Here is a 23,357-nt window from a genome sequence, read left to right on the forward strand (position 1 = left end):
TAGGAGAACTACTGTGAGATTGAAGCCACCCTGAGACTACATAATGAATTCCAGGTCAGCCCGGGCTAGAGTGAGACCCTGCCTCAAAAAACAAAAACAAGAGCAAAAGCGAGGGCTGCAGAGTCAGCTTACTGGCTAGGGCACTTGCCTACAAAGCCAAAGGATCCAGGTTCAGTTCCCCAGGACCCATATAAGTCTGATGCTCAAAGCAGTGCATGTATCTGGAATTCATTTGCAGTGGCTAGAGTCCCTGGTGTGCCCATTCTCTCCTTCTTTATCTGCCTCTCTCTCTCTCCAATAAATAAATAAAGATTAAAAAAATTAAATAGTAAAGGTGAGAGAATGCAGAATCTCAAGAGCCTTGTACACTTTGTTTTGTTGAGACAGGGTTTCATGTAGGCTGGCCTCAAACTCACTCTCACTATGTAGTAAAAGATGACTACAAACTCTTGATCCACCTGTCTCCACCTTACAAATGCTGGGGCTACAGGCATGGACCACCACTCCCAGCATGCATTGTCCCCTATTATGTGCAACTTTAACCACAAAGGTGTGAGGACATGGAGTAAGAACAGGGTACTTGGATGGGGTGAGTCAACTGTACCCAACATTATATTCTTAGCACGGCAGGCCTGACAAGGGCCACTTTTTACGAAGCCAAGAGGACACAGCTTCTAGTGACTGTGGGTTCTAGGAGGCAGCCTGAACAAATATAATCACATTTATAGCTTTGGGAAATAGTCCTGGACTCCCCAAAGAGTGTGATGCACTAGGATTCCACAAAAAGACAGGCCATCTCATCCCAAACCACCAAACATCTGAGCAACTGCAGCCGCCCTGACCAGGATGCCTCTGAGGCAGAGTCAGAGGAAGAGCTCTGCACACACGAGGGTGCTTCTGCCTGAACTGAGAATCTGCCTTAACGTGCAGGCCTCTCCTCATAGAAAACAGGGAGCTCTTGAGAGGCAGAAGTAGATCACTGTGAGTTCAAGGCTGGCTTGGAACTACACAGTGAGTTCTAGGTCAGCCTTGGCTACAGTGAGAACCTACTGTGATAACACAAACAGCAACAACAAAAAGAAAAAAGGCCATCCTCTGGATCAACAGAGAGAGAGAAAAAAGGAAAACACAGTGAGGAGGAAGCTGAAAAAGATCCAGCTTTCTGTGTTTGTTTGTATGTTTGTTTTTGTTGTTGTTTTATTCACTTATTTGAGAGAGACAACTGGTACACCAGGGCTCTAGCCACTGCAAATGAACTCCAGGCACATGTGAGACCTTGTGTATCTGGCTTATTTGGGTCCTGGGGAATCAAACCTTTGTCCTTGGACTTAGCAGGCAACCACCTTAACCACTAAGCCATCTCTACAGCCCACCACCGGGCTTTCTAAAGGATACAACCAATGAGGGGTAAGGGTCCTCTCTCCTATACTCCCCCCCCCCACCATGCCTGCAACACTTCTACCTCACAGGCCCCCTCGCCCATGCATGCTTGCCAGGGCAGCTGCCTCCCCATACCTCTGCCAGCTCCTGCTCGCTGATTCTTCTGGGAGCCCTGCATTTCTTCTTCATGCATGGCTCTCCCGTGGTGGTCCTGCCATCCTCTTTTGCATAGCTGTGCACAGTGAGAGCTCCTGTTTGCCCTTGGCCTTGGCAAGAGACAGGTTCACTGGATTCTGAATCCGAGGAAATGGAATCCCCAGAAGAACTGGAGGCCAGGCTGGAAGAGGATTTCTTTTTGGAACCAGTGAAAACAAGGCGTTCCCCTATAGAAGCAGGATTCACAGAAAGATCCAGTGCAGCTGCCTCTGGCTCCTCTTCCTCATCCTCCTCTTCTAGTTTGACATTTTTGAGCTCTTCAAATTTAACGTCCGTGGAGTCAGAATAATCTGAAACACACATATACACACTAAGCAGAGCCAAACTCCTCCTGCACAGGTGAACCTGACGGCAGGGTAGCAAAGCGCAGGGGGTACAGGCTACGAGCGAGACTTGCTCCAGGGCCCAGCTGTCACTGAGAGTCCTTGGATCACGGGGACTAACTGCCTACCCTCCAGGGATCCCAGTTTCTTCCCATGTTATGTAAGGATCCTATTACTTATCTTCAGGGCTCCCAAATCCAACCCCCCAGTACAAAGTGGGATACAACTCACATATGGCAGACAATACTATTAGCAAGTATGAGCTGCCAATTCCTCACAGGCCTGTGTTCAGCAGAGGCATAGCTGCTTAAAGCTGAAAATTCTACTGAGAACTAGGCCAGCCCCAAGTATATGTAGGCTTTAGAGATGTGCCCCAGCATCATAACCAGGTTTCAAGCCTGACAGAGACAAGCCTGTCCCTAACAAATTCAACCTGAGCGAGCGACCATCTTGAGTGGCTGCTGCACACACCACTCACTATACACACCATGCCTTAAAACACACATTAGCCTCCAAGTGAACAGACTGCAAAACGGCTGGTACCCTGAACTGATTATACACTATATACACCCAAAGTACCACACTCCTTAAACATGCACAGTTACACTCAATTGAAAATTTTAAGCCTGATGTGGTGGTGCATGCCTGTAATCAAGTGGTCAGTAAATTGAGGCAGGGAGATTTCGAATGCAAGGCCAGCCAGAACTACAAAGATCCTATTTCCAAAATGAATAAACAAAAAGATAATGGCAGGCATTCCTACATCACCACATCCCTTTCTTCAGCCTACATAAGTGTCTTCCATTTTTCTCACTTCTAATACCCAATTTTAGAGATCACCATCACTTCCAAGCAATGGTGCAACTTCCTATCACCAGCCATTACTCATCCTTCCAAGGATGCTCTTGCTATATCTGTCACCTTATCTCATAAAAGTCACCTTCACTGAAGCTTTCAGTGTTTCCTTGACCCCCTTAAATAGTCACTACACAAGGGTTTCCCTCCATGCCTGGTCTGCCTTGCACATCCCCAAGCAAAATGTTTCTCATACTCCAGTATGGGTCTCCCCACAGATCTAGCTCTCCCTCTTGTTATTTCAAACCCTGCACTAGATACAGCATCAAACACACAACAGACATTACACATAAGATTATGGGAAAAGTACCAACGTCCACTCACCTGGGAAGGGCAGGCTGTCCTCAACTTGTCGCACGGAGCTGTGTGTGGGCCTCACAGGGGCGAGGGTAGCCTGGCACTCAGTCATCCCATACTGTTCAGAACTCAGCTCCTCCTTGGGGAAGAGCTCACTCTGACTCACCTCCTGCGGTATTTCAAGACACACTCGGTGCCTCTTTGTCCCTATACGGTGCTTGGCCAGGCTGCAAAGAGGAAGGCAAACCTCGTGAGAGCTCACATGCCTTCTCACCCAAACACATTCATAAACAATGCAAAAAATAAATGGCCAGGCGAATCATCCCAAACTCTAGGCCACCCTGCATTTGTGTGACTGAGGACAAAGGGCTTATTTATAAGTCATTCTTTTTAAAAAGAATATTTCTTTATTAGAAAAAGAGAGATAAAAAGGCAGACAGAGAGAATGATATGCCAGGGCCTCCAGTCACTGCAAACGAACTCCCGATGCATGTGCCACCTTGTGCATACGGCCTACATGGGTACTATGGACTCAAACCTAGGTCCTTAGGCTTCTCATACAAATGCCTTAACCACTGGGCGATCTCTCCAGCCCTTTACAAGCAATTCTATCACCTAAAAATACAGCTATCACCACTCACTTTTAAAATTTGAGGATTAAGAGGCAATACAAAATACCTGGCAGTGCATCTGGTTGTACTAGCTGCCATATCAGTGTCACTCTGCTCTTTCCCACATGGCCCAGGACAAACTGACAGTCAAAGTACATATCCCTTCTAAGCCAAGACTGACAATGCCAGAAAAAAACCTCCTACTCCCCGTGCTGGTGAACCTTGTTCCCACCTTCATACTCTTCCTTTAAAAGACATTGAGGGCAGTACTGAGTAACATCTTGATCACACCTTCCAAGGCTCAGGGTCTTGCGGAAGAGATGGCGGAAAGAATGTAAGAGCCAAAGGAAGGGTAGGACTCCGTACAACATGCTCCCTGAAGACATAAAATGGCCTAGATATCCATGACCTCACAGTGCCTGACACTACCTACACAAGACCATCATAAGAGGAGGAAAAGACCATGACATCAAAATAAAAGAGACTGATTGAGGTGGGAAGGAGATATGATGGAGAATGGAATTTCAAAGAGAAAGTGGGGGGGAGGGATACTTTTTATAATCATGGAAAATGTTAATAAAAATTGAGAAAAAAAAAGAAATCTGGAATTTAAAAAAAAAGACATTGAGGGGGCTGGAGAGATGGCTTAGTTGTTAAGGCACTTGTCTACAAAGCCAAAGGACCAAGGTTCAATTCCCCAGAACCCACCTAAGTAAGATGCACAAGGTGGCACACGCATCTACAATTCATTTGCAGAAGCTGAAGGCCCTGGCATGCCCATATTCATATTCTCTCTCCCTCTCTCTCAAATAAATCTCAAATAAATAAATATTAAAAGACACTATGGGTTGGGGAGATGACAGAGCAGTTAATAGTACTTGTCTGCAAAGTCGAGGCTAGAGTTTGATTCCACAGTACCCATATTAAGCCAGCACAGAGTGGCACAGGCATCTAGAACTAGATTGTAGAAACAGGAACCAATCTCTCTCTGCATGCAAATAAATCACACTCCCTCTCCCTCTCTCTCCCTCTCTCTCTTTCTCTCTCTCTCACACGCACGCGCATGCGCACACACACACACCAAACAAAACTTATTTACTTGCAAGCACAGACAAAGAGAGGAGGAGGGAAAGAGAGAACGGGGGACTGAAGAGATGGCTTAACAGTTAAGGTGCTAACCCGTGAAGCCCAAGGACCCAGGTTCAATTCCCCAATACCCACATAAGCTAGATGCACCAGGTGGAGTATGTGCTGGAGTTCATTTCCAGAAGCTGGAGGCCTTGGCAAGCCCATTCTTGCACACCCATTCTCTTTCTCTCTATCTGCCTCTCTCTCAAATAAATATAAAAAAATACTGAAAAATAAAATAGATCAAATAACTGGCCATGGTGATATACACCTTTAATCTTAGCACTTGGGAGGCTGAAGTAAGAGGACCACTGTGAGTCTGAGGCCAACCTGAGACTACATAGTGAACTCCAGGTCAGCCTTGGGCTACAGTTAAGACCTACCTCAGAAAAACCCAAACATAAAAATAAAAAATGAGGTGCAATAGTGGCACATCTGTCATGGTGGAAACCAACTGCCCTCCAATTGGACTGGAGGCCCGCTCCAAGGGAAGGAACACATCCCTGATACTGAAAACTTAAAACAGGGGTAGTCATGAGCCCTAGGGGTGTAACATCTGCTGATGTCTGGATAATATACTAATATACTACTATATATACTATGTTTATCAAACTGCCCAGTAAGCACTTCTCTTAATATTCATGCCCTTATATTAATACTACTTTCACTTTGGGTAGAGAATCTTCTCTTTTCAGATGGCTGTGACCTTGGGACGACTCAGAAGGTATCACAGTGCTGGAAGAAGTGACTAGAGTACTGAGTAACATCTCAATCACACCTTCCAAGGCTCAGGGTCTTATGCAGAAGAGGTGGCAGAAAGAATGTAAGAGCCAAAGGAAGGGTAGGACTCCTTACAACGTGCTCCCTCCAGACATAATATGGCCTCGATATCCATGACCTCATAGTGCCTGACACTACTTACACAAGACCATCATGAGAGGAGTGAAAGATCACGACATAAAAATAAAAGAGAGACTGATTGAGATAGGGAGGGGATATGATGGAGAATGGAATTTCAAAGGGGAAAGTGGGGGGAGGGAAGGTATTACCATGGGATTTTTTTTATAATCATGGAATGTTAATAAAAATTTAAAAAATAAAATTAAATAAATAAATAAATAATGAATAGAAGATTTTGATATGATGCCAAGAACTGACTTTGGTCAGACGGCCCTGCCTCTTGCTCCAGTGCAACACACATTTACTATCCTCATTCCGGAGTAAGAGCCAGAAGGCAACACTGGGGTACTCAGGCTCAGAAGCACTCAGTCTCTCCACTGACTGAAGGAGCCTCCCAGACCCCCACCCAACAGCCAAGCTTACAGGGCCACCCAGTACCTTCTCTTCATGTCTTCCTCCTCAACTCCTTCCATGTCCTCCTCCGGGCACTCCTCCTCGTTCCCAGCTCTTGTGGACAGTCCACTCTCCCTCAGAAACTCAGCGGCTTCAGGTGTGGGCAGAGTATGGTCGATGACGGTGCTGTCCTTCCCAGCTTTCCAGAGCTTGTACCGTTCTGGCTGGAACCTCCTCACAAACACATCCATGGAGATCTTCACCATGTCCTTTCTGCAGGAGCACTGCCACACAACACGCAATGAGTGCATCTGACCGCCTCCAAGTCACCCCATGCCCCAACTCTGCCCGCCAGGTGGAGAAAACCATGAGATGTTTTTTTTTTTTTTAAAAACACATTGTTGGGAGGAAAAAAAAGAATAGGAAGGCAGTGAATTACTAAGAATTAGAAATGTGTAATAATAAAATCCATTAGTTTGTAGAATTAATAGGTACTAATTTTTGTTATTGTTTGGTTTTGAAACAGGGTGTCAGGTAGCTCAAGCTGGCCTTGAACTTATTATATAGCTAAGGATGACCTTGAACTTCTGATCTTCCTGCCTCACCCTCCCAGGATTACAGGGATGTACCACCACACCTGGCTAACACTAATTTTTGTTTGTTTTATTGAAGTAGGGTCTCGCTTACTAGCCCAGGCTAACCTGGAATTCACTATGTACTCTTAGGGTGACCTTGAACTCATGGTGATCCTCCTACCTCCTCTACCTCCCCAGTGCTGGGATTTAAGGTGTACACCATCATGGCTGTCTTAATACTAATTTTTGGTGGATCAATCTTGGGCACCTTGAAGATCAAAAACTTAAAGGATGAGGCATGTAGTGCACAGCTTTAATCCCAGCATTTGGGAGACAGAGGTAAGAGGATCACCATGAGTTTGAGGCCACCCTGAGACTACATAATGAATTCCAGATCAGCCTTGGGCTAAAGTGAGACTCTACCTCAAAAAAATAAAAAAAGGAAACAAAGAAAAAAAAGGATAAAATTGTTTTGTCCATAGGCAGGGTATTTATTGTTCTTACAGGGCCTTCCAAAGTAAGGGAGCAGAAAAACAAAATGCAGAGTCTAGTAGGGCATGTTGGCTAATATGCTTTTAATCTCAGTGCATGGAATACTAGGATAAGAGGCCCACCTGGGCTGCAGAGTTCCAGGTCAACCTGAAAAAAAAAAATTCTCCTTTAAAAAAAAAATCCAGGCTGGAGAGATGGCTTAGTGGTTAAGGCGCTTGCCTGCAAAGCCAAAGGACCTCGGTTTGATTCCCCAGGACACACGTAAGCCAGACACACAAGGTGGCAAAAACATCTGGAGTTCTTTTGCAGTGGCTGGAAGCCTGGCATGCCCATTCTCTCCCTCCCTCCCCCCCTCAAATAAATTAAAAAAATTTTAAATATGTTTTTAAAAAATTCAGGGCTGGAGATGGCTCAACAGGTAAGGCATTTGCCTGCAAAGCCAAAGGACCCAGATTCGATTCCCCAGGACCCACGTTAGCCAGATACACAAGGGGTACACACATCTGGAATTTGTTTGCAGTGGCTGGAGGCCCTGGCATGCCCATGCTCTCTTTCTCTGTCAAAATAAATAAATAAAATTCAGAACTAGGCATGGTGGCGCACACCTTTAATCCCAGCACCCAGGAGGCAGAGGTAGGAGGATTGCCATGAGTTTGAGGCCACCCTGAGACTACAGAGTGCATTCTAGGTCAGCCTGAGCTAGAGTTGAGACCCTACCTTGAAAGAAAAAAAGAATTGGGGAGGAGGGCTCAAGAGATGACTTAATGGGTAAGGCACTTGTCTACAAAGCCAAAGGACCCAGGTTTGATTCCCGAGGACCCACGTAAGCCAGATGCTTATGGTGGTGCATGTATCTGGAGTTTATTTACAATAGCTAGAGATTCTGGCATACCCATTATCCCTCTCTCTATCACTTTCAAACAAATAGATAAACTTTAAAAAATGTTTATTTTATGGCTAGAGGGATGGCTTAGAGGTTAAAGCATTTGTCTGCAAAGCCAAAGGACCCAGGTTCAATTCCCCAGGACCCACATTAGCCCAATGCACAAGGGGGTGCATGCATCTGAAGTTTCTTTACAGTGGCTGGAAGGCCTGGCCTGCCCATTCTCATTCTCTCTCTCTCTCTCTCTCTCTCTCTCTCTCTCTCTCTCTCTGTCTCTCCCCCCCCCACTTTCTCTGTCAAATAAATATTTGAAAATATTTATTAATGAGAGAAAGAGAATATGGGGATTCCAGAGCCTCTTACCACTGCAAACTAACACCAGAAGCACTACTTTGAGTGTCTATCTTCGTGTGGGTGATTGGGAATTGAACCTGAGCCAGCAGGCTTTGCAAACAAGCGCCTTTAACCACTGTGCAATCTCCCCAGCCTCCCCATCCCCAAAATTCTTCATGAACACAATATGTTGGCACTTGCATTCATTCCCAGCCACTCTGTTTCCAAAGTCCAACAGTTCAAACAAATGTTCTGACAAAAGAATTTCTCCAGTCAGACATTTTTTGGCTGTGGTGTTGCAGAAGTCAGGTGGACTTACCAACACAGCTTGTTTGCCATACTCAATCCACCGACGGGTAGCAAAGTTGGTAGACTCGGCGCAGTTGAAGCCATGGTTGAAACCAGCATGGTAACCATACGGGAACGTGATCATGAACTCTCCAGCTTCTTGAGTCACCTGAGCGAGAGCAGACCTGAAGCAGCAGCCACACTGCAGAGGCCTACAGAAGAATCTCAGCTCATCTACAGAGATGCCTAAACCACCAGGATCTTGCTGTCTTGTATAATATATCAGACGCATGCTAGGAGCATAACTAGGCACCCCAAATTAATACTGCGCAGGGATCTATTCACCCCCCCACCACACACACACACACTCCCACCAGGAAAGCACGCTCACCACCCTAGATCAAAATGACAAAAGGGAAAAACTAGAACAAATTTTGCACATCAAACCAGATGTGGTGGCGCATGCCTTTAATCCCAGTACTCAGGAGGCAGAGGTAGGAAAATTGCAATAAGTTCGAAGCCACCCTGGGACTACATAGAGAATTCCAGGTCAGCTGGGGGTAAACTGAGACCCTACCTTGAAAATAAAAATATAAAAATAAAATTCCTTTTTTTTTTAAATCTGTAGAACAAAGATCATGGAAGGTGGCTTCTCGGTAAGCCCAAGCCTTTTGTGGGTGCCATCAGCTCACCTTGTCAAAGGGAATGCCATACTTCTTCAGCATCAGCGGGGAAATCAAGGTCATCTTATGGCGGAGAAAAGCTTCACAGCTTTGAGCACTTCCTGGGAAAAAGCCTGTTAAAAGGCAGAACAGATCTAGGTTAATGCAATGCTTTGTAACCCTGAAGAAACTTCACAGCCGAGGATCACAGGAAGGATAGGCAGCATGACCTGTAAGGATCTGTCTGGGCAGACTCAGACTCAACAGTGAATCTCGAGCTCTCTCGAGTGGAGCATTATTATCAGTGACCAAACAATGCAGAGTGACATCGCTCAGGCTGCCTCTGCTTTAACAGGACTACGGAACTACACAGCACTTGTCCAAGCCAAGCCGTGATGATGGAGACGTGTGCCCAGCCTTGTGTGAGGAAACCACGTATCGTGAGGTCTGCCCTGGCTATCTGGAAATAGAATAAATTCTCTAGAGGTGCAAATCTATTCAAGTCCACTTAACCTAAACACAAAGGAACTCAACTTGGCTGTCACATTTGGGGTTTGGGCACAAGACCCTAACCTGCACAGAAACCATAGTTGGAGGGACAGAGGCAGGGTTGAAAAAAGGAAGGATGGCCAGGCGAACCTGGGAGGTAGAGGTAGAAGGATTGCCATGAGTTTGAGGCCACCCAGAGTGAATTCCAGGTCAGCCTGAGCTAGAGTGAGACTCTACCTCGAAAAATAAAAATAAAAGATAAAGGAAGGATGTAGTCCCTTCTTGGACAGAGCAGGGAAAGATTCAGATCAGGATTGCTGGACTAAGGCAGCCAATCTAGCAACTGAGCCTCCAACATCACCAGCAGATCTGTGAACATACAAGAAGTGACTACAAAGCGCACATTTCAGCACCAAGAGCACAGCTTGTAGAGGGCCACCCGGATACCTGGAGGAGACACGGTACCTTTGGCGAGACGCTCTAGCCGTTTCCCATGCTCAGGCGGCACAGAGTACCTGCAATCACATGAGAGCATCAGACACCGGGCAGAGGACAGCACAGCAGCTAAGGGGCTTGCTCTGATTGGCAAACACCTTGCAGTCAGTAGAGAGGATCCCAAATGTTCCCAGCACAAAGAGATGACAGATGTGCCAACCCAACCACCCTGCACTGATCTGATAACTGCACACACATGACTGGACTGAAACGCTCTACTGTACCCGTGAGGAAGAACAACTACTGGGTGCCAGCTAAAAATAAAAGTATATTTCTAGCCAGCCAGGGGGCATACCTTTGATCCCAAAACTGGCAAGGCTAAATAGGAGGACCACCTTGAGTTCAAGGCCAGCTTTACCTACAGAGTGAGTTCCATCCATGTCAGTTTAGAATAATGAGACCCTTCCTTAAAATGTTAAGGCACGTCCCTCGCCACCCCCCCCCCAAAAAAAAAACATGTACCCTGGGCCAGGAACGGTGACCTATGCCTATAATCCTAGCACTTGGGAGACTGAGGTAGAGGATTCAGAGTTTAAAACCAACCTGACAGAGAGAGAGAGAGAGAGAGAGAGAGAGAGGAAAAGAACATACCACTAGGGCAAAGGAGTGGGAAGCCCACATAGGAGTAGGAATTTCTTTCTTTTCTGTAGTCATCCACTTAATTAGACATTATTTCTCTTGAGCGAATACTTAATAGTACAAAAAGTTTCCCTCCCTTATTATGGGTTCATATAAGAAAGTTTTCCAAAAGGAAAAAAAAAAAGGTAGCATTATATAAGCTCAGTGGCTTTTACCATCTCCTAGCAGAACAGGAAGGCCTCACTGGGGGAGGCAGAGGAATGGAAAATACGGAGGCTGGGTCAGACACCCAGACACATGGCCCCATATCTGTTGATGAACCCACTTTCCCTTTTTCTCCATAAAAGCTATACTGATTATCTCTTAATGAATTACTCCTCCACTGATAGGATGTCTAGACGACACAGAAGCGTCTTCATGAAAAAACTTAAGGAAATAAGAACACCTAAGACTTTAAAACATTTGGAAAACTTTATATTCTGAAATTCACAGTTACCTTACTTTAACCTTTATAATCTACCTTGAAGATTATTTCAAGTGAGCATATGCCTGTGGTCCCAGCACAGGGGAGGCCGAGGCAGAAAGGAAAATCTCTTGAGCCCAGGAGACAATTTAGACAACATAGCAAGATCTCAACTGCTCAGAAAAACACATTAGCTAAAAAAGAAACCCCAAGCCTCATCATAATGAAACAGAGGACAAGAGAAAAATGTTATCTAGAGGTTTTTGATATCATAGAAGTCTTAGGAGTTCCCATCTCAAAAGACCTAGACAGTACACATAGCACCTTCAAAACGTCCAATTGAGGGCTGGAGAGATGGCGTAGTGGTTAAGGCACTTGCCTGCGAAGCCTAAGGACCCATGTTAGACTCTCCAGGTCCCTCGTATACTAGACGCACAAGGTGATGCAAGCATGCAAGGTCACACAAGGTGGCACATGTATCTGGAGTTCAATTACAGCGGTTGGAGGCCCTGGTACATCAATTTCCCTCTCTTGGTCTCGCTCTCTCAAATTAAAAAAAAAAAAAAAAAAGAAGGGCTGAAGAGATGGCTTAGCAGTTAAGCGCTTGCCTATGAAGCCTAAGGACCCCGGTTCAAGGCTCAATTCCCCAGGACCCACGTTAGCCATATGCACAAGGGGGTGAATGCGTCTAGAGTTCGTTTGCAGTGGCTGGAAGCCCTGGCATGCCCATTCTCTCTCTCACTCTCTGCCTGCCCCCCCCCTCTCTCTCTAAAATAAATAAAAATAAACAAATTTAAAAAAAAAAGAAAAGAAAAGAAATAGTTCAGTGTGGTGGCACATGCCTTGAATTCTAGCACTTGGGAGGCAGAGGTAGGAGGATCACCAAAGTTTGAGGCCACCCTGAGAATACAGAGTGACTTCCAGGTTAGGCTGAGCTAAAGTGAGACCCTACCTTGAAGAAGAAAAAAACTGTAACTGAGCTAGAAAGATGGCTCAGCAGTTAAGGTGCTTGCCTGCCCAGCCTAATGACCAGGGTTCGTTTCCCAGAACACACATAAAGCTAGATGCACAGCGGTGCAGGCATCTGGAGTTCACCTGCAAGAGCAGGAAGCCTTGACATACCTGTTTTCTCCCTCTCCTCCACTCTCTGTCTACAATCTCTCTGCTTGCAAATAAATAAATTTCAAAAAGTGGGGGCTGGAGAGATGGTTCATCAGTTAAGGCACTTGGTTAGCAAAAAAACAAAGGACCTGGGTTCAATTCCCCAGTACCCACATAAAGCCAATGCACAAGGTGGCGTGTGTGTCTGGCTGGAGGCCCTGGTATGCCCATACTATCTCTCTCTCACACACCATATATGTATGTAGCCTTGAGTTCAAGGCCACTCAAAGAAAATAAAGAAGAAAAAAGAAGGCTAGAGAGATGGCTTAGTGATTAAGCACTTGTCTGTGAAGCCTAAAGACCCCGATTCAAGGCTTGATTCCCCAGGACCCACATTAGCCAGATGCACAAGGGGGCCAAGTGTCCAGTTCATTTGCAGCGGCTGGAAGGCCTGGTGCACCCATTCATATCCTCTCTCTCTCAAATAAATAAATAAAAATGATAAAATAAATAAATAAAATTTAAAGGCCAGGCATGGAGGCACATGCCTTGAATCCCAGCACTCGGGAGACAGAGATAGGAAGATCACCATGAGTTCGAGGGCACCTTGAGACTATATAGTGAATTCCAGGTCAGCCAGAGTTAGAGTGAGACCCTAACTCAAAAAACAAAACTAACTATTAATTAATAGTTAAATTTTAAAGCCAGGCATGGTGGTGCATGCCTCTAATCCCAGCACTCAAGAGGCAGAAGTAGAAGGATCACCATGAGTTCGAGGCCACACTGAGACATAAACAAATAAAAAATAAAAAATAAAACAAACTTAAAAAAATTTTTAAAGAGCATATGAAAGAAGAAAGGAAAAATCCTGGGAGGGTTGTGGCTAAAAATGCTGGAAAAGGAACTCAAGGTGGACACAACTTCCTCCTAACTAGTCCATGGTATTCTCTCTGACCCACAGTTACTTATTTCTCCTCCTGGACACAGCAGATGGACTTCTAGCTCCCACACACAGCGTACCTTCCGTCAGCTTAGCAGCTGTGCACATGAACCTTCTCCTAACACCTGGGCGTACCTCCCTCAGCACTCTACTAAACTCACACCACTTGACAGTTACGTCTTCCTCGTTTTCAGGTCTCAGTTGTGGCCTTTTATAATCTCCACCCTGACCATGTGTCCTTCCCAAGCAGACCTTAGCACACACACCACTTGCCTTCCAGCGCTTTTCACACAGCAGCATGTCACCCCTTTTCTCCTTTCTGTTTTGTGTTTCCTAACTGGTGTGCTGTGTGTGTGGTGGTGGGGACCTCACATCTTGCTTGCTTTTGTCACTAAAAGCACCATGAGTTTGAGGCCACCCTGAGACTACATAGTGAATTCCAGGTCACCCTGAGCTAGATTGAGACCTTACCTTGACCAACAAAAAATAAATTAATTAATTAAATTAAAAGCCAAGATGGGGTCAAGAGATTACTTCATTCATTTTTTTCTCTCTCTAATAAGTAAGATATTGTACAAGTTCACCAAAAAAAAAAAGCCAGGTGTGGTGGCAGGCACATGCCTTTAATGCCAGCACCCGGAAGGCAAATACATATGAGGATGGCTGTGAGTTCGAGGCCACCCTGAGACAATAGTGAATTCTAGGTTAGCCTGAGATAAAGTGAGACCCCACCTCAAAAAACAAACAACAACAACAAAAAAATCAAAGAGCAAGCTGGGCATGGTAGTACACACCTTTAATCCCAGCACTCAGAAGGCAGAAGCAGGAGGATCACCATGAGTTCAAGGCCACTATGACACTACACAGTGAATTCCAGGTCAGCCTGAGCTAGAGTGAGACCCTACCTTGGGAAAAAAAAAAAAAAAAAAAAAATCAAAGGGCAGTGTTAAGTAGTCTGTTTGCTAAAGCCACAGCAAGCATGGTGGCACACAACTATAATCCTAGCACTCGGGAAGCTAAGGCAATGCCAACTGTGTGCTGACTTTACCAAGACTTTGGCTCCCCAAAGTGCAGGTAGTTGATGCTATATAGGTCCATGTCTTCCGTATGCCAGGCAAAGGACGTCTTCCACATGCCAAAGTACAGGTACGGAGTGTTCACCCCCTCAATGGTGATCCCGCTCTCCTTCTCCACCAAGTCCAGGATGGTCTTCAGCCGGCCAATGTTCCACTCATCCACATGCTGCCAAGAAATGACAGTATACATTGGAATTTAGAGGCCTCCGGTGAGCTGTCACCTCTGACCAAAATGTGGAACATCAAAACCACAGCACCACCCAGTGTGGTGGTGTGCACACTGAATCCCAACACTTGGGAGGCAGAGGTAGGAGGAAGCCAGCCTGAAACTACAGAGTGAGTTCTAGGTTAGCCTGGGCTACAAGAAACACTACCTTGGCCGGGCATGGTGGTGCACACCTTTAATCCCAGCACTCAGGAGGCAGGGATAGGACTGCTGTGAGTTTGAGGCCACCCTGAGACTACAGAGAACTCCAAGTCAGCTTGCGCTAGAGTGAGACCCTACCTCAAAAAAAAGAAAAAAAAAGAGAGAGAGACACTACCTCAAAGGAAAAAAACACCCATAGCACCTTCCTGCACTCACTCGCACAGCTACAACTGGAACCGACGTCATTCTACAAAGAGCAAATGCTTCTCAGAACAGTACTAGTGCAGAGAGGGGGAATAAGGAGAGGACAGTCACCTACTCAGGCCCCAATGGGAGACTACAAACTGAAGCTAGAGAAACAGGAAAAGCCAGGCATGGAGGTGCACACCTTTAATCCCAGCACTTGGGAGGCAGAGGTAGGAGGATCACTGGGTGTTCAAGGCCACCCTGAGACTACATAGTGAATTCCAGGTCAGCCTGAGCTAAAGTGAAACCCCACCTCAGAAAAAAAAAAAGGGGGGGGGAGTACTGAAGAGAGATAGCTTAGTGGTTAAGGACCCAGGTTCAATTCTCTAGGTTCCACATAAGCCAGATGCACATGGTGGCAGATGCTTCTGGAGTTTGCTTGCAGTGACTAGAGGCCATGGCATGCCCATTCATTCCCCCCCACACACTCTCTCTCTGTCTCAAATAAATAAAAATAAATCTTTAAAAAAAAAAAAAAACTGGACTAGAGAGATGGCTTAGCAGTTAAGGTGCTTGCCTTATGAAGCCAAAGGACTCACGTTCAATTTCCCAAGACCCACATAAGCCAGATGCACAAGGTGGCACATGGCACATGCATCTGGAGTTGGTTTGCAGTAGCTGGAGGCCCTGGGTTGCCCATCTCTCTCAATTGGACTCTTTCTCTCTCTTAAATAAATAAATACTAAAGAAAAAAAAAAAAAAACAGTGCTTGCTTCATCAGCACATATATTAAAACTGGAATGATACAAAGAAGAATGACCCCTGCAAATTCATGAAGCATTCCAAAATTTTTACATGTGGTGCTTACACACTAAGTATGTGCATAGCTAATAAAAGTAAATTTAAAAAAACAGAACAGGAAGCCACCCAGCACTCAGGAGACAGGAGGATTTGCCACATGTTTGCCAGGTTTGCCAACCTAGACTACAGAAGTTCTAGGAAGCTTAATTGGGACTGGGGAGATGCCTCAACCATTAAAGACACCTGCTTACTTGCAAACAAAGCCTGCTTGCTTGGGTTCAAATCCCCAGTACCCATATAAAGCCAGACATACAAAGTAGTGCATGCATCTGGAGTTAGTCTGCATAGGAAAGAAACCCTAGGTTTAAACCCTGACACCAACAACAAAAAGCTACAAACACTAACTAGACACACAGTACCTCGCCAATAATAGGGAAGCTGAGACAGATTTTTTGTGCTCAAAGCCAACTTGGAGAACACATGGAAACCTTGTCTTTCCCCCCCAACCCCCCAAGGTAGGGTCTCACTCTAGTCCAGGTGGACTTGGAATTCACTATGTAGTCTCAGGGTGGCTTTGAACTCAACAGTGATCTTTCTACCTCTGTCTCCCAAGTGCAGGGATTAAAGGGACGCGTCGCCATGCCCAGCTTGGAAATCCTGTCTCTTTTGCTCATTTAATCTTTGTTTTTATTTTGTTTTATATTGTTATTTTGTTCTTGTTTTTGTTTTTTCCCCAAGGCAGGATCTCACTCACTCTAACCAGACTAATCTGAAACTCACTCTATAGACCCAGGCTGACCTCAAACTCATGGTGAACCTCTCATCAACCTCAGCCATCAGTGCACCGGGACCAAAAGTGTGAGCCAGCTTTTTTATATTCTGTTTTGTTTTGTTTAATTTAATTTCTTATTTCTTTCTTTATTTTCAAGAAAGAGGAAGAAAGCTGAGCAGGGTAGCGCATATGTGTCTGTTTGCAGCGGCCAGAGACCCTGGTGCACCCACCCTCTCCCTATAGGTATTTGCTTCTTCCTTTCTCCTTGCAAATAAACAAACAAAATTAAATTAAATTAAAACACAAAAAAGAAAAAAACTCTCAAACTGGAACTGGTGAGATGGTTCAGCAGTTAAAGGTGCTTGTTTGCAAAGCCTGTGGCTGGGTTTGATTCTCCAGTATCCATGTAACACCGGCTGCACAAAGTAGTGCATGCACTGAAGAGTTCATAACAGTGGCAAGAAGTTTTGGCATGCCCATTCTCTCTCTCCATTCAAATAAGTAATTAAAAATGTTTTTTTTAGCCAGACATGGTGGCGCATGCCTTTAATCCCAGCACTTGGGAGGCAGAGGTAGGAGGATCACTGTTTTTCAAAGATACCCTGAGAGTATATAGTGAATTCCAAGTCAGCCTGAGCTAGAGTGAAAAACTACCTTGGTGGGGGTGTGGGGAACACTCTTCCTAGAGAGCTCAGAAGTTAAAAGCATTTGTCTGCAAAGCCTAACAACCCAGGTTCAATTCTCCCATACCCACACCAAATCACATACACAAAGTGGCACATGTATTTGGAGTTCATTTTCAGCAGCTGGAGGCCTTGGCATGCCCATTTTCTCTGTCTCTATTATATCTCTCTCTGCTGAGTTTGAGGCCAGCATAGGCTAGAATGAGACTCTGCCTCAAAAGAAAACTAAATCTACAATGTCTTTTCCCTGAGTTCTAACGCTCATCTAGGACCACCCTTCTGTAACTAGGTTCTGGTTTACACTTGTACCTCTCCATCTCAGGATCCGACAGCATCTTCAACCATTAATCTCTCCATGTTTGACTCTCCACCACCCAAACTACTGTCAACAAACTCAGAATTCACTTTTTAAACTAGTCCCTTTCAATAATTAATAATAAAATTAATGTTAATCTGAGTGATCATCCTTGAAAAGCCCTACAGATGTTTGTTTCTTTGTTTTTTTGGGTTTTTTTTAATTTATTTATTTATTTATTTGAGAGTGACAGACACAAAGAGAAGGACAGATAGAGGGAGAGAGAGAGAATGGGCGCACCAGGGCTTCCAGCCTCTGCAAACGAACTCCAGACGTGTGCGCCCCCCTGTGCATCTGGCTAACGTGGGACCTGGGGAACCGAGCCTCGAACCGGGGTCCTTAGGCTTCACAGGCAAGCGTTTAACCGCTAAGCCATCTCTCCAGCCCTGTTTCTTTGTTTTTGAGGTAGGGTCTCACTCTAGTCCAGGCTGACCTGGAATTTACTATGTGGTTTCAGGGTGGCCTTGAACCTACAGCAATCCTCTTAACTCTGCCTCCCCAGTGCTGGGATTAAAGACGTGCACCACCACGCCCAGCCCTACAGATTTTATAATCATCCAAATAGTCTCAAATATTTCTCCTTCATCCATATTAAAATAATTCCTTATGTCAAAAAGCACTATATTCCAAAGCAATGCAAATGGTTAAGATAGCTCCTGCTACATAATTCTGTTAGAGAGTTCTAAAAATCTAAATGTTTCTCTACTTAAATATACACACCTTTCACTTGATTACACAGGGATCTTTTCCTGTGCAGAAACCATACTGCTTCTCCCCCACCCGTTCAAGAACCCATCATCTACCACCCACAGACCAAGCACACAGCCCTGGAAAAGAACGCCACACCACCCAACTCACATGTCAAGTGGGAGAGAGAAAATCCAGTCACATGCTGTAAAACTGCCCACAATGTAAGAGAGAAAAGGAAATCAGCGGAAGACCATTCAGTTCATCAAACCATGCACCAAACAGCTCTGAGGTACCAACTATGTGCTGGGCAGAAAAACCAATGTCACGTTACAGCATTTCAAAACTGCATTACCTTCTCATAGAGAGTGCCATTCACATCTGCACCATAGATTGGAGGATTGAATGTGAGGTTTTTCCAGTATTTCCGTTCAAGCTCTTCAAACTCACTATAGCGTGGTGTACAGTATCTTTCAAAATGATAATAAGGGTGTTAGGCATCCACAAAGAATAGATTTATTAGACATTATGAATAAGACACAATCCTCCAGGGACAACAAAACATTTCAGAGGAACATACACATTTGGCTTTCAGAGCTCCAATATGGCCAGGCTTGGTGGTTCACATTCTCAAGAGGCTGAGGCAGGACAGGAGGGTTGCCTGGGCTAGAGTGAGATTCAGTTTGTCCTTCACAAAAAAGTCTAGGGCTGAGGCTAGAGAGATGGCTTAGTGGTTAAGGTGCTTGCCTGCAAAGCTTAAAAACCCATGTTCTACTTTCCAGATATGTTAGCCAGACACACAAAGGTGAGGCCAGCACAAGGTCACACATGCCCACAGGTGGCACAGGCATCTGGAGTTCAACTTCAGTGGCTGAGGCCCTGGTATACCAATTCTCTCTCTCTCTCCTTCTGTCTGTCTGTATGTCTGTCTGTCTGTCTCTGTCTCTCTCTTTCTCTTTCTTACTCACTCTAAAAATAATAAAAAGCCTAAGGCTGGAGAGAAGAAAGGTGCTTGCTTGCGAAGCCTTCCAGCCTATGTTCAGTTCCCCAATATCCATGTAAAGCCAGATGCACAAAGTGGTGCATGCATCTGAAGTTTACTGGCAGCAAGTGGCAGGAGGCTCTAGCATACCATGCCCATTCTCTCTCTCTTAAATAAATATTTTTTTTTTAAGTCTATTATGCCATATCTCCTCCAAAGCCCTGGGCCTGAGGAAGCCTGGATAAAGTCATGCAGGCACAGCTGTGAACCCACCTGCCTTTAGGAGTAATATCTTCTCTGATGTTGGGGGAAATTACTATACCCTGAAGATCCAAGAGAGGTAGGGGAGAGGGAGAATAAGCATACTAATATAAAAAATTAGAGACAAGGGCTGGAGAGATGGCTTAGCAGTTAAGGCATTTGCCTGTGAAGCCTAACAACCCAGATTCTATTCCCCAGTATCCATGTAAGCCAGATGCATAAAATGGAGTATACACATGGAATTCATTGCAGTGGCTGGAGGCCCTGGCAAATCCATTCTTTCTCCCTCCCTCCCTCTTTCTCTCTCTCTCTGTCTGCCTCTTCCTTTCTTTCAAATAAATAAACACACACAAATCCGCACACCAACACTGAAGCCTGCAGCATGTAGACTGCTAGCACAAAGCAGCCCTCAGGTCCCAGCACTGGAGAAAAGGAAGCTGCCCAGGTGGCTCAGCAGTCACCACTGAATTCCCAAGAACCTTTGCAGAGGCTACCACTCAGAAGATGGTCATGTCGGGCTGCCGGAATGGCTTAGCGGTTAAGGCACTGGCCTGCAAAGCCAGAGGACCCAGGCAGAGTTAGAAGGACTGCCATGAATTTGAGGCCAGTCTGGAACTACAGAATGAATTCCAGGACAGCCTGGGCTACAGCGAGAGTACCTCAAAAAACCAAGAAACAGAAAAAAAAGCAGAAAGACTGAAGTTGAAACCAAGGAAACTGCTCTTCAGTGGGACAACAGCAGCCTTGGAGGCAGCTATGATGATATAATGCTAGGCATAGATGTAAGACAGAGAAAATATTTCTACCTGCTAGACCTAATGATTCATGACACAGGGGGGCTAATGCAGAAGGGTCTGGAGCTCAAGGCTAGCTTAGGCTATGTACACAGTAAAACATTGTCCCAAAAATTAAAATAATTTTAAAACCCACAAAAACAAATCTCCAAAGTGTGCCCACTCACTTGTCACTATTCGCAATCTTGCGGAACTCACGAACAGTCATTGCTTTCTTCTGTATGTTATACTGAGTAAAGAGACCAGACTGCCCTGTCACTAGCTGCTGAATGGGTGCAGGGATGACCAAATCATCAATGTCATCATAGGACGCTCGCGGCTTCCACTCCTTGGGAGGAACAACCTACAGGGAACATAGGAATTGGAAACAGGTGAGAAGTTAGCAAGCCGCAGTTCAGCAAGCAAGTGCATAAATTGTTATCTAAGGAAGAAGTAATGACTACAAAGTGTGATTTACCCTCTGTCATACTCACATTGATCAAGTTCAGCTACCAACTCAGTGCCTAATAGCAATGACCTCAGGGAAGTACTGTCAAGCATGTCAGCAGGTTGGGAAGTTGATTCACTAGTAGCCCAGGGTTCCTTAGAAAACCAAATATGGGGTGGGCATGTTGGCACACACCTTTAATCCCAGCACTTGGGAGGCAGGGGTAGGAGGATTGCCATGAGTTCAAGGCCAGTTAGGGACTATATAGTGAATTCCAGGTCAGACTGGGCCACATACATCTGGAGTTCATTTGCAGTGGCTAGAGGCCCTGGTACGCCCATTTATTTTCTCTCTCTCTCTCTCTCTCTCTCTCTCTCTCTCTCTCTCTGTAATAAATAAATAAAAATTAAAAAAAAAAAAAAGAAGATATTGAAGAAGGGCTGGAGTGGTTAAGGCATTTGCCTGCAAAGCCAAAGGACCCTGGTTTGATTCCCCAGGACCCATGTTAGCCAGATACACAAGGGGGCACATGCGTCTGGAGTTCTTTGCAGTGGCTGGAGGCTCTGGCATACCCATTCTCTCTCTCTCTCCCTCCCTCCCTCCCTCCCTCCCCCTCTTTCTCTGTCAAATAAATAAAAATATATATTTTTAAAAAAAAAAGAAATCAAAGAAAAAAAAACTACATAAGAGTTAAATAGATGGCTTAGCAGTTAAGGCACTTGCCAGCAAACCCAAAGGATCCAGGTTCAGTTCTTCAGTACCCATGTAAAACAGATACAAAAGGGGCTGGAGAGATGGCTTAGCGGTTAAGCGCTTGCCTGGGAAGCCTAAGGACCCCGGTTCGAGGCTCCCCAGGTCCCACGTTAGCCAGATGCACAAGGGGGCGCACGCATCTGGAGTTCGTTTGCAGAGGCTGGAAGCCCTGGCACGCCCGTTCTCTCTCTCCCTCTTTCTCTCTGTGTCTGTCGCTCTCAAATAAATAAATAAATAAAATTTAAAAAAAAAAAAAAAAAAACAGATGCAAAAGGTGGCACATACATCTAGAGTTTGCAGCCAGGCATGATGGCACACGCACTCAGGAGGGAGAGGTAGGAGGATGGCAGTAAGTTCAAGGCCACCCTAAGACTAAAAAGTGAATTCCAGGTCAGCCTGAGCTAGGAGACCCTACCTCGGAAAACAAAAAACAAACAAACAAAAAAAAAAAAAAAAACTAGATTTTACAGTGGCTGGGGGCCTGGTGTGCTCATTCCTTCTCTGCCCCTCTCAAATAAATAAATAAAGTATTGAGGGGTGGGGGGAACCTCTCCTAATGGCAGCATGTGTCTGTAATCCTAGTACCTGGGAGGTAGAAACAAGAGGATCAGGAGTTCAAGGTCATCCACATAATAAATTCCACGACAGCCTGGATTATGTGAGACCTTGTCTCTAAAACAAAACAACAAAAAAAGAAGACCTATGAAATGTGCTTGATAAAATAATTATAACAAAGGGCTGGAAATATAGCTCAGCAGTTAAAGGCATTTGCTTGCAAAACTTGAAGGCTCAGGTTTGATTCCTCAGCACCCACATAAAGCTAGATGCACAAAGTGGTGCATGCATCTAGAGTACATGATGCCCAGACACACCCATTCACATATACACACAGTATCCCACTTTGGCTGTCTGTTTTTGTTGTTTTGTTTTGTTTGTCTGTTTTATTTTTTTGGTTTTCTGACGTAGGTTCTCACTCTAGCTCAGGCTGACGTGGAATTCATTATGCAGTCTCAGGGTGGCCTCCTACCTCTGCCTCCCAGGGACATAAAAGGCATGCACCACCACACCCAGCTAAATAAAAATATTTTAAAGGGGCTGGAGGGGACTGGAGAGATGGTTCAGCATATAAGGTGCTTGCCTGCAAAGCCTAAAGACCCTGTTTTATTCCATAGTACCCATGTAATGCCAGATATACAAGATATACAATGTGTCTGGAGTTCATTTCAGTGGTTGGAGGCCCTGGTGTGCCCATTCTCTCTCTCTTTATCTCTCTCAAATAAACAAAATTAAATTAAAATTAGAAAGGGGGGTGGGAGGCTAGAGAGTCAGGCGTGGTGGCTTACACCTTTAATCACAGCACTGAGGAGGAAAAGGAAGAATTACCATGAGTTTGAGGCCACCCTGAGACTATATAGTGAATTATAGGTCAGCCTAGGCTACAATGAAACGCTACCGCAAAAAACAAAAAAATAAAATAATTCAAATAGCCTTTCTTCAATCTAGTAAGTAGACTCCAAAAAACAAACATGTAGAAATTCTACACTTCAGGCCAAACAGCTCATACCTACTACTTGAACCCAGCAGGAGTCAAGTCACAAGGAAGGCAGCCACTTGCCCCCACCTTGTAATCACTGCCCCCAGGCATGGGAGATGGCTCCCGGCCCTTGCTTGGTTGTTGGTTTGTCTATTTACCATATCCAAAAAGAGCTGGGGAAGTGTTTGACTATCAGATGCAAAACACCAGACTGACCCCCCCCACTCCACATACCAAGGGAAATAAGGTGACCCAAAGGGAACTGAAAAGCATAAT

The 23,357-nt window shown here is 45.1% G+C and overlaps 1 protein-coding gene across 2 annotated transcripts in view; it reads right to left on the reverse strand.

Annotated features, from left to right (window-relative positions):
• The window catches only part of Kdm4a (lysine demethylase 4A), a 65,724-nt gene that overhangs the window by 37,858 nt on the left and 4,509 nt on the right, over positions 1–23,357 (reverse strand). For both annotated transcript variants that reach the window (XM_004672498.2, XM_045149293.1), the window contains exons 3-11: positions 20,535–20,710; positions 18,686–18,800; positions 14,452–14,645; positions 10,291–10,340; positions 9,367–9,470; positions 8,706–8,843; positions 6,149–6,387; positions 3,099–3,298; positions 1,516–1,886 (exon numbers count right to left, since the gene is read on the reverse strand). In XM_004672498.2, the coding sequence (XP_004672555.2) occupies positions 1,516–1,886; positions 3,099–3,298; positions 6,149–6,387; positions 8,706–8,843; positions 9,367–9,470; positions 10,291–10,340; positions 14,452–14,645; positions 18,686–18,800; positions 20,535–20,710 (1,587 nt within the window). The remainder of the gene's footprint in view (positions 1–1,515; positions 1,887–3,098; positions 3,299–6,148; positions 6,388–8,705; positions 8,844–9,366; positions 9,471–10,290; positions 10,341–14,451; positions 14,646–18,685; positions 18,801–20,534; positions 20,711–23,357) is intronic.

This window comes from Jaculus jaculus, chromosome 5 (genome assembly GCF_020740685.1).
Source record: "Jaculus jaculus isolate mJacJac1 chromosome 5, mJacJac1.mat.Y.cur, whole genome shotgun sequence".
Lineage (NCBI taxonomy): Eukaryota > Metazoa > Chordata > Mammalia > Rodentia > Dipodidae > Jaculus > Jaculus jaculus.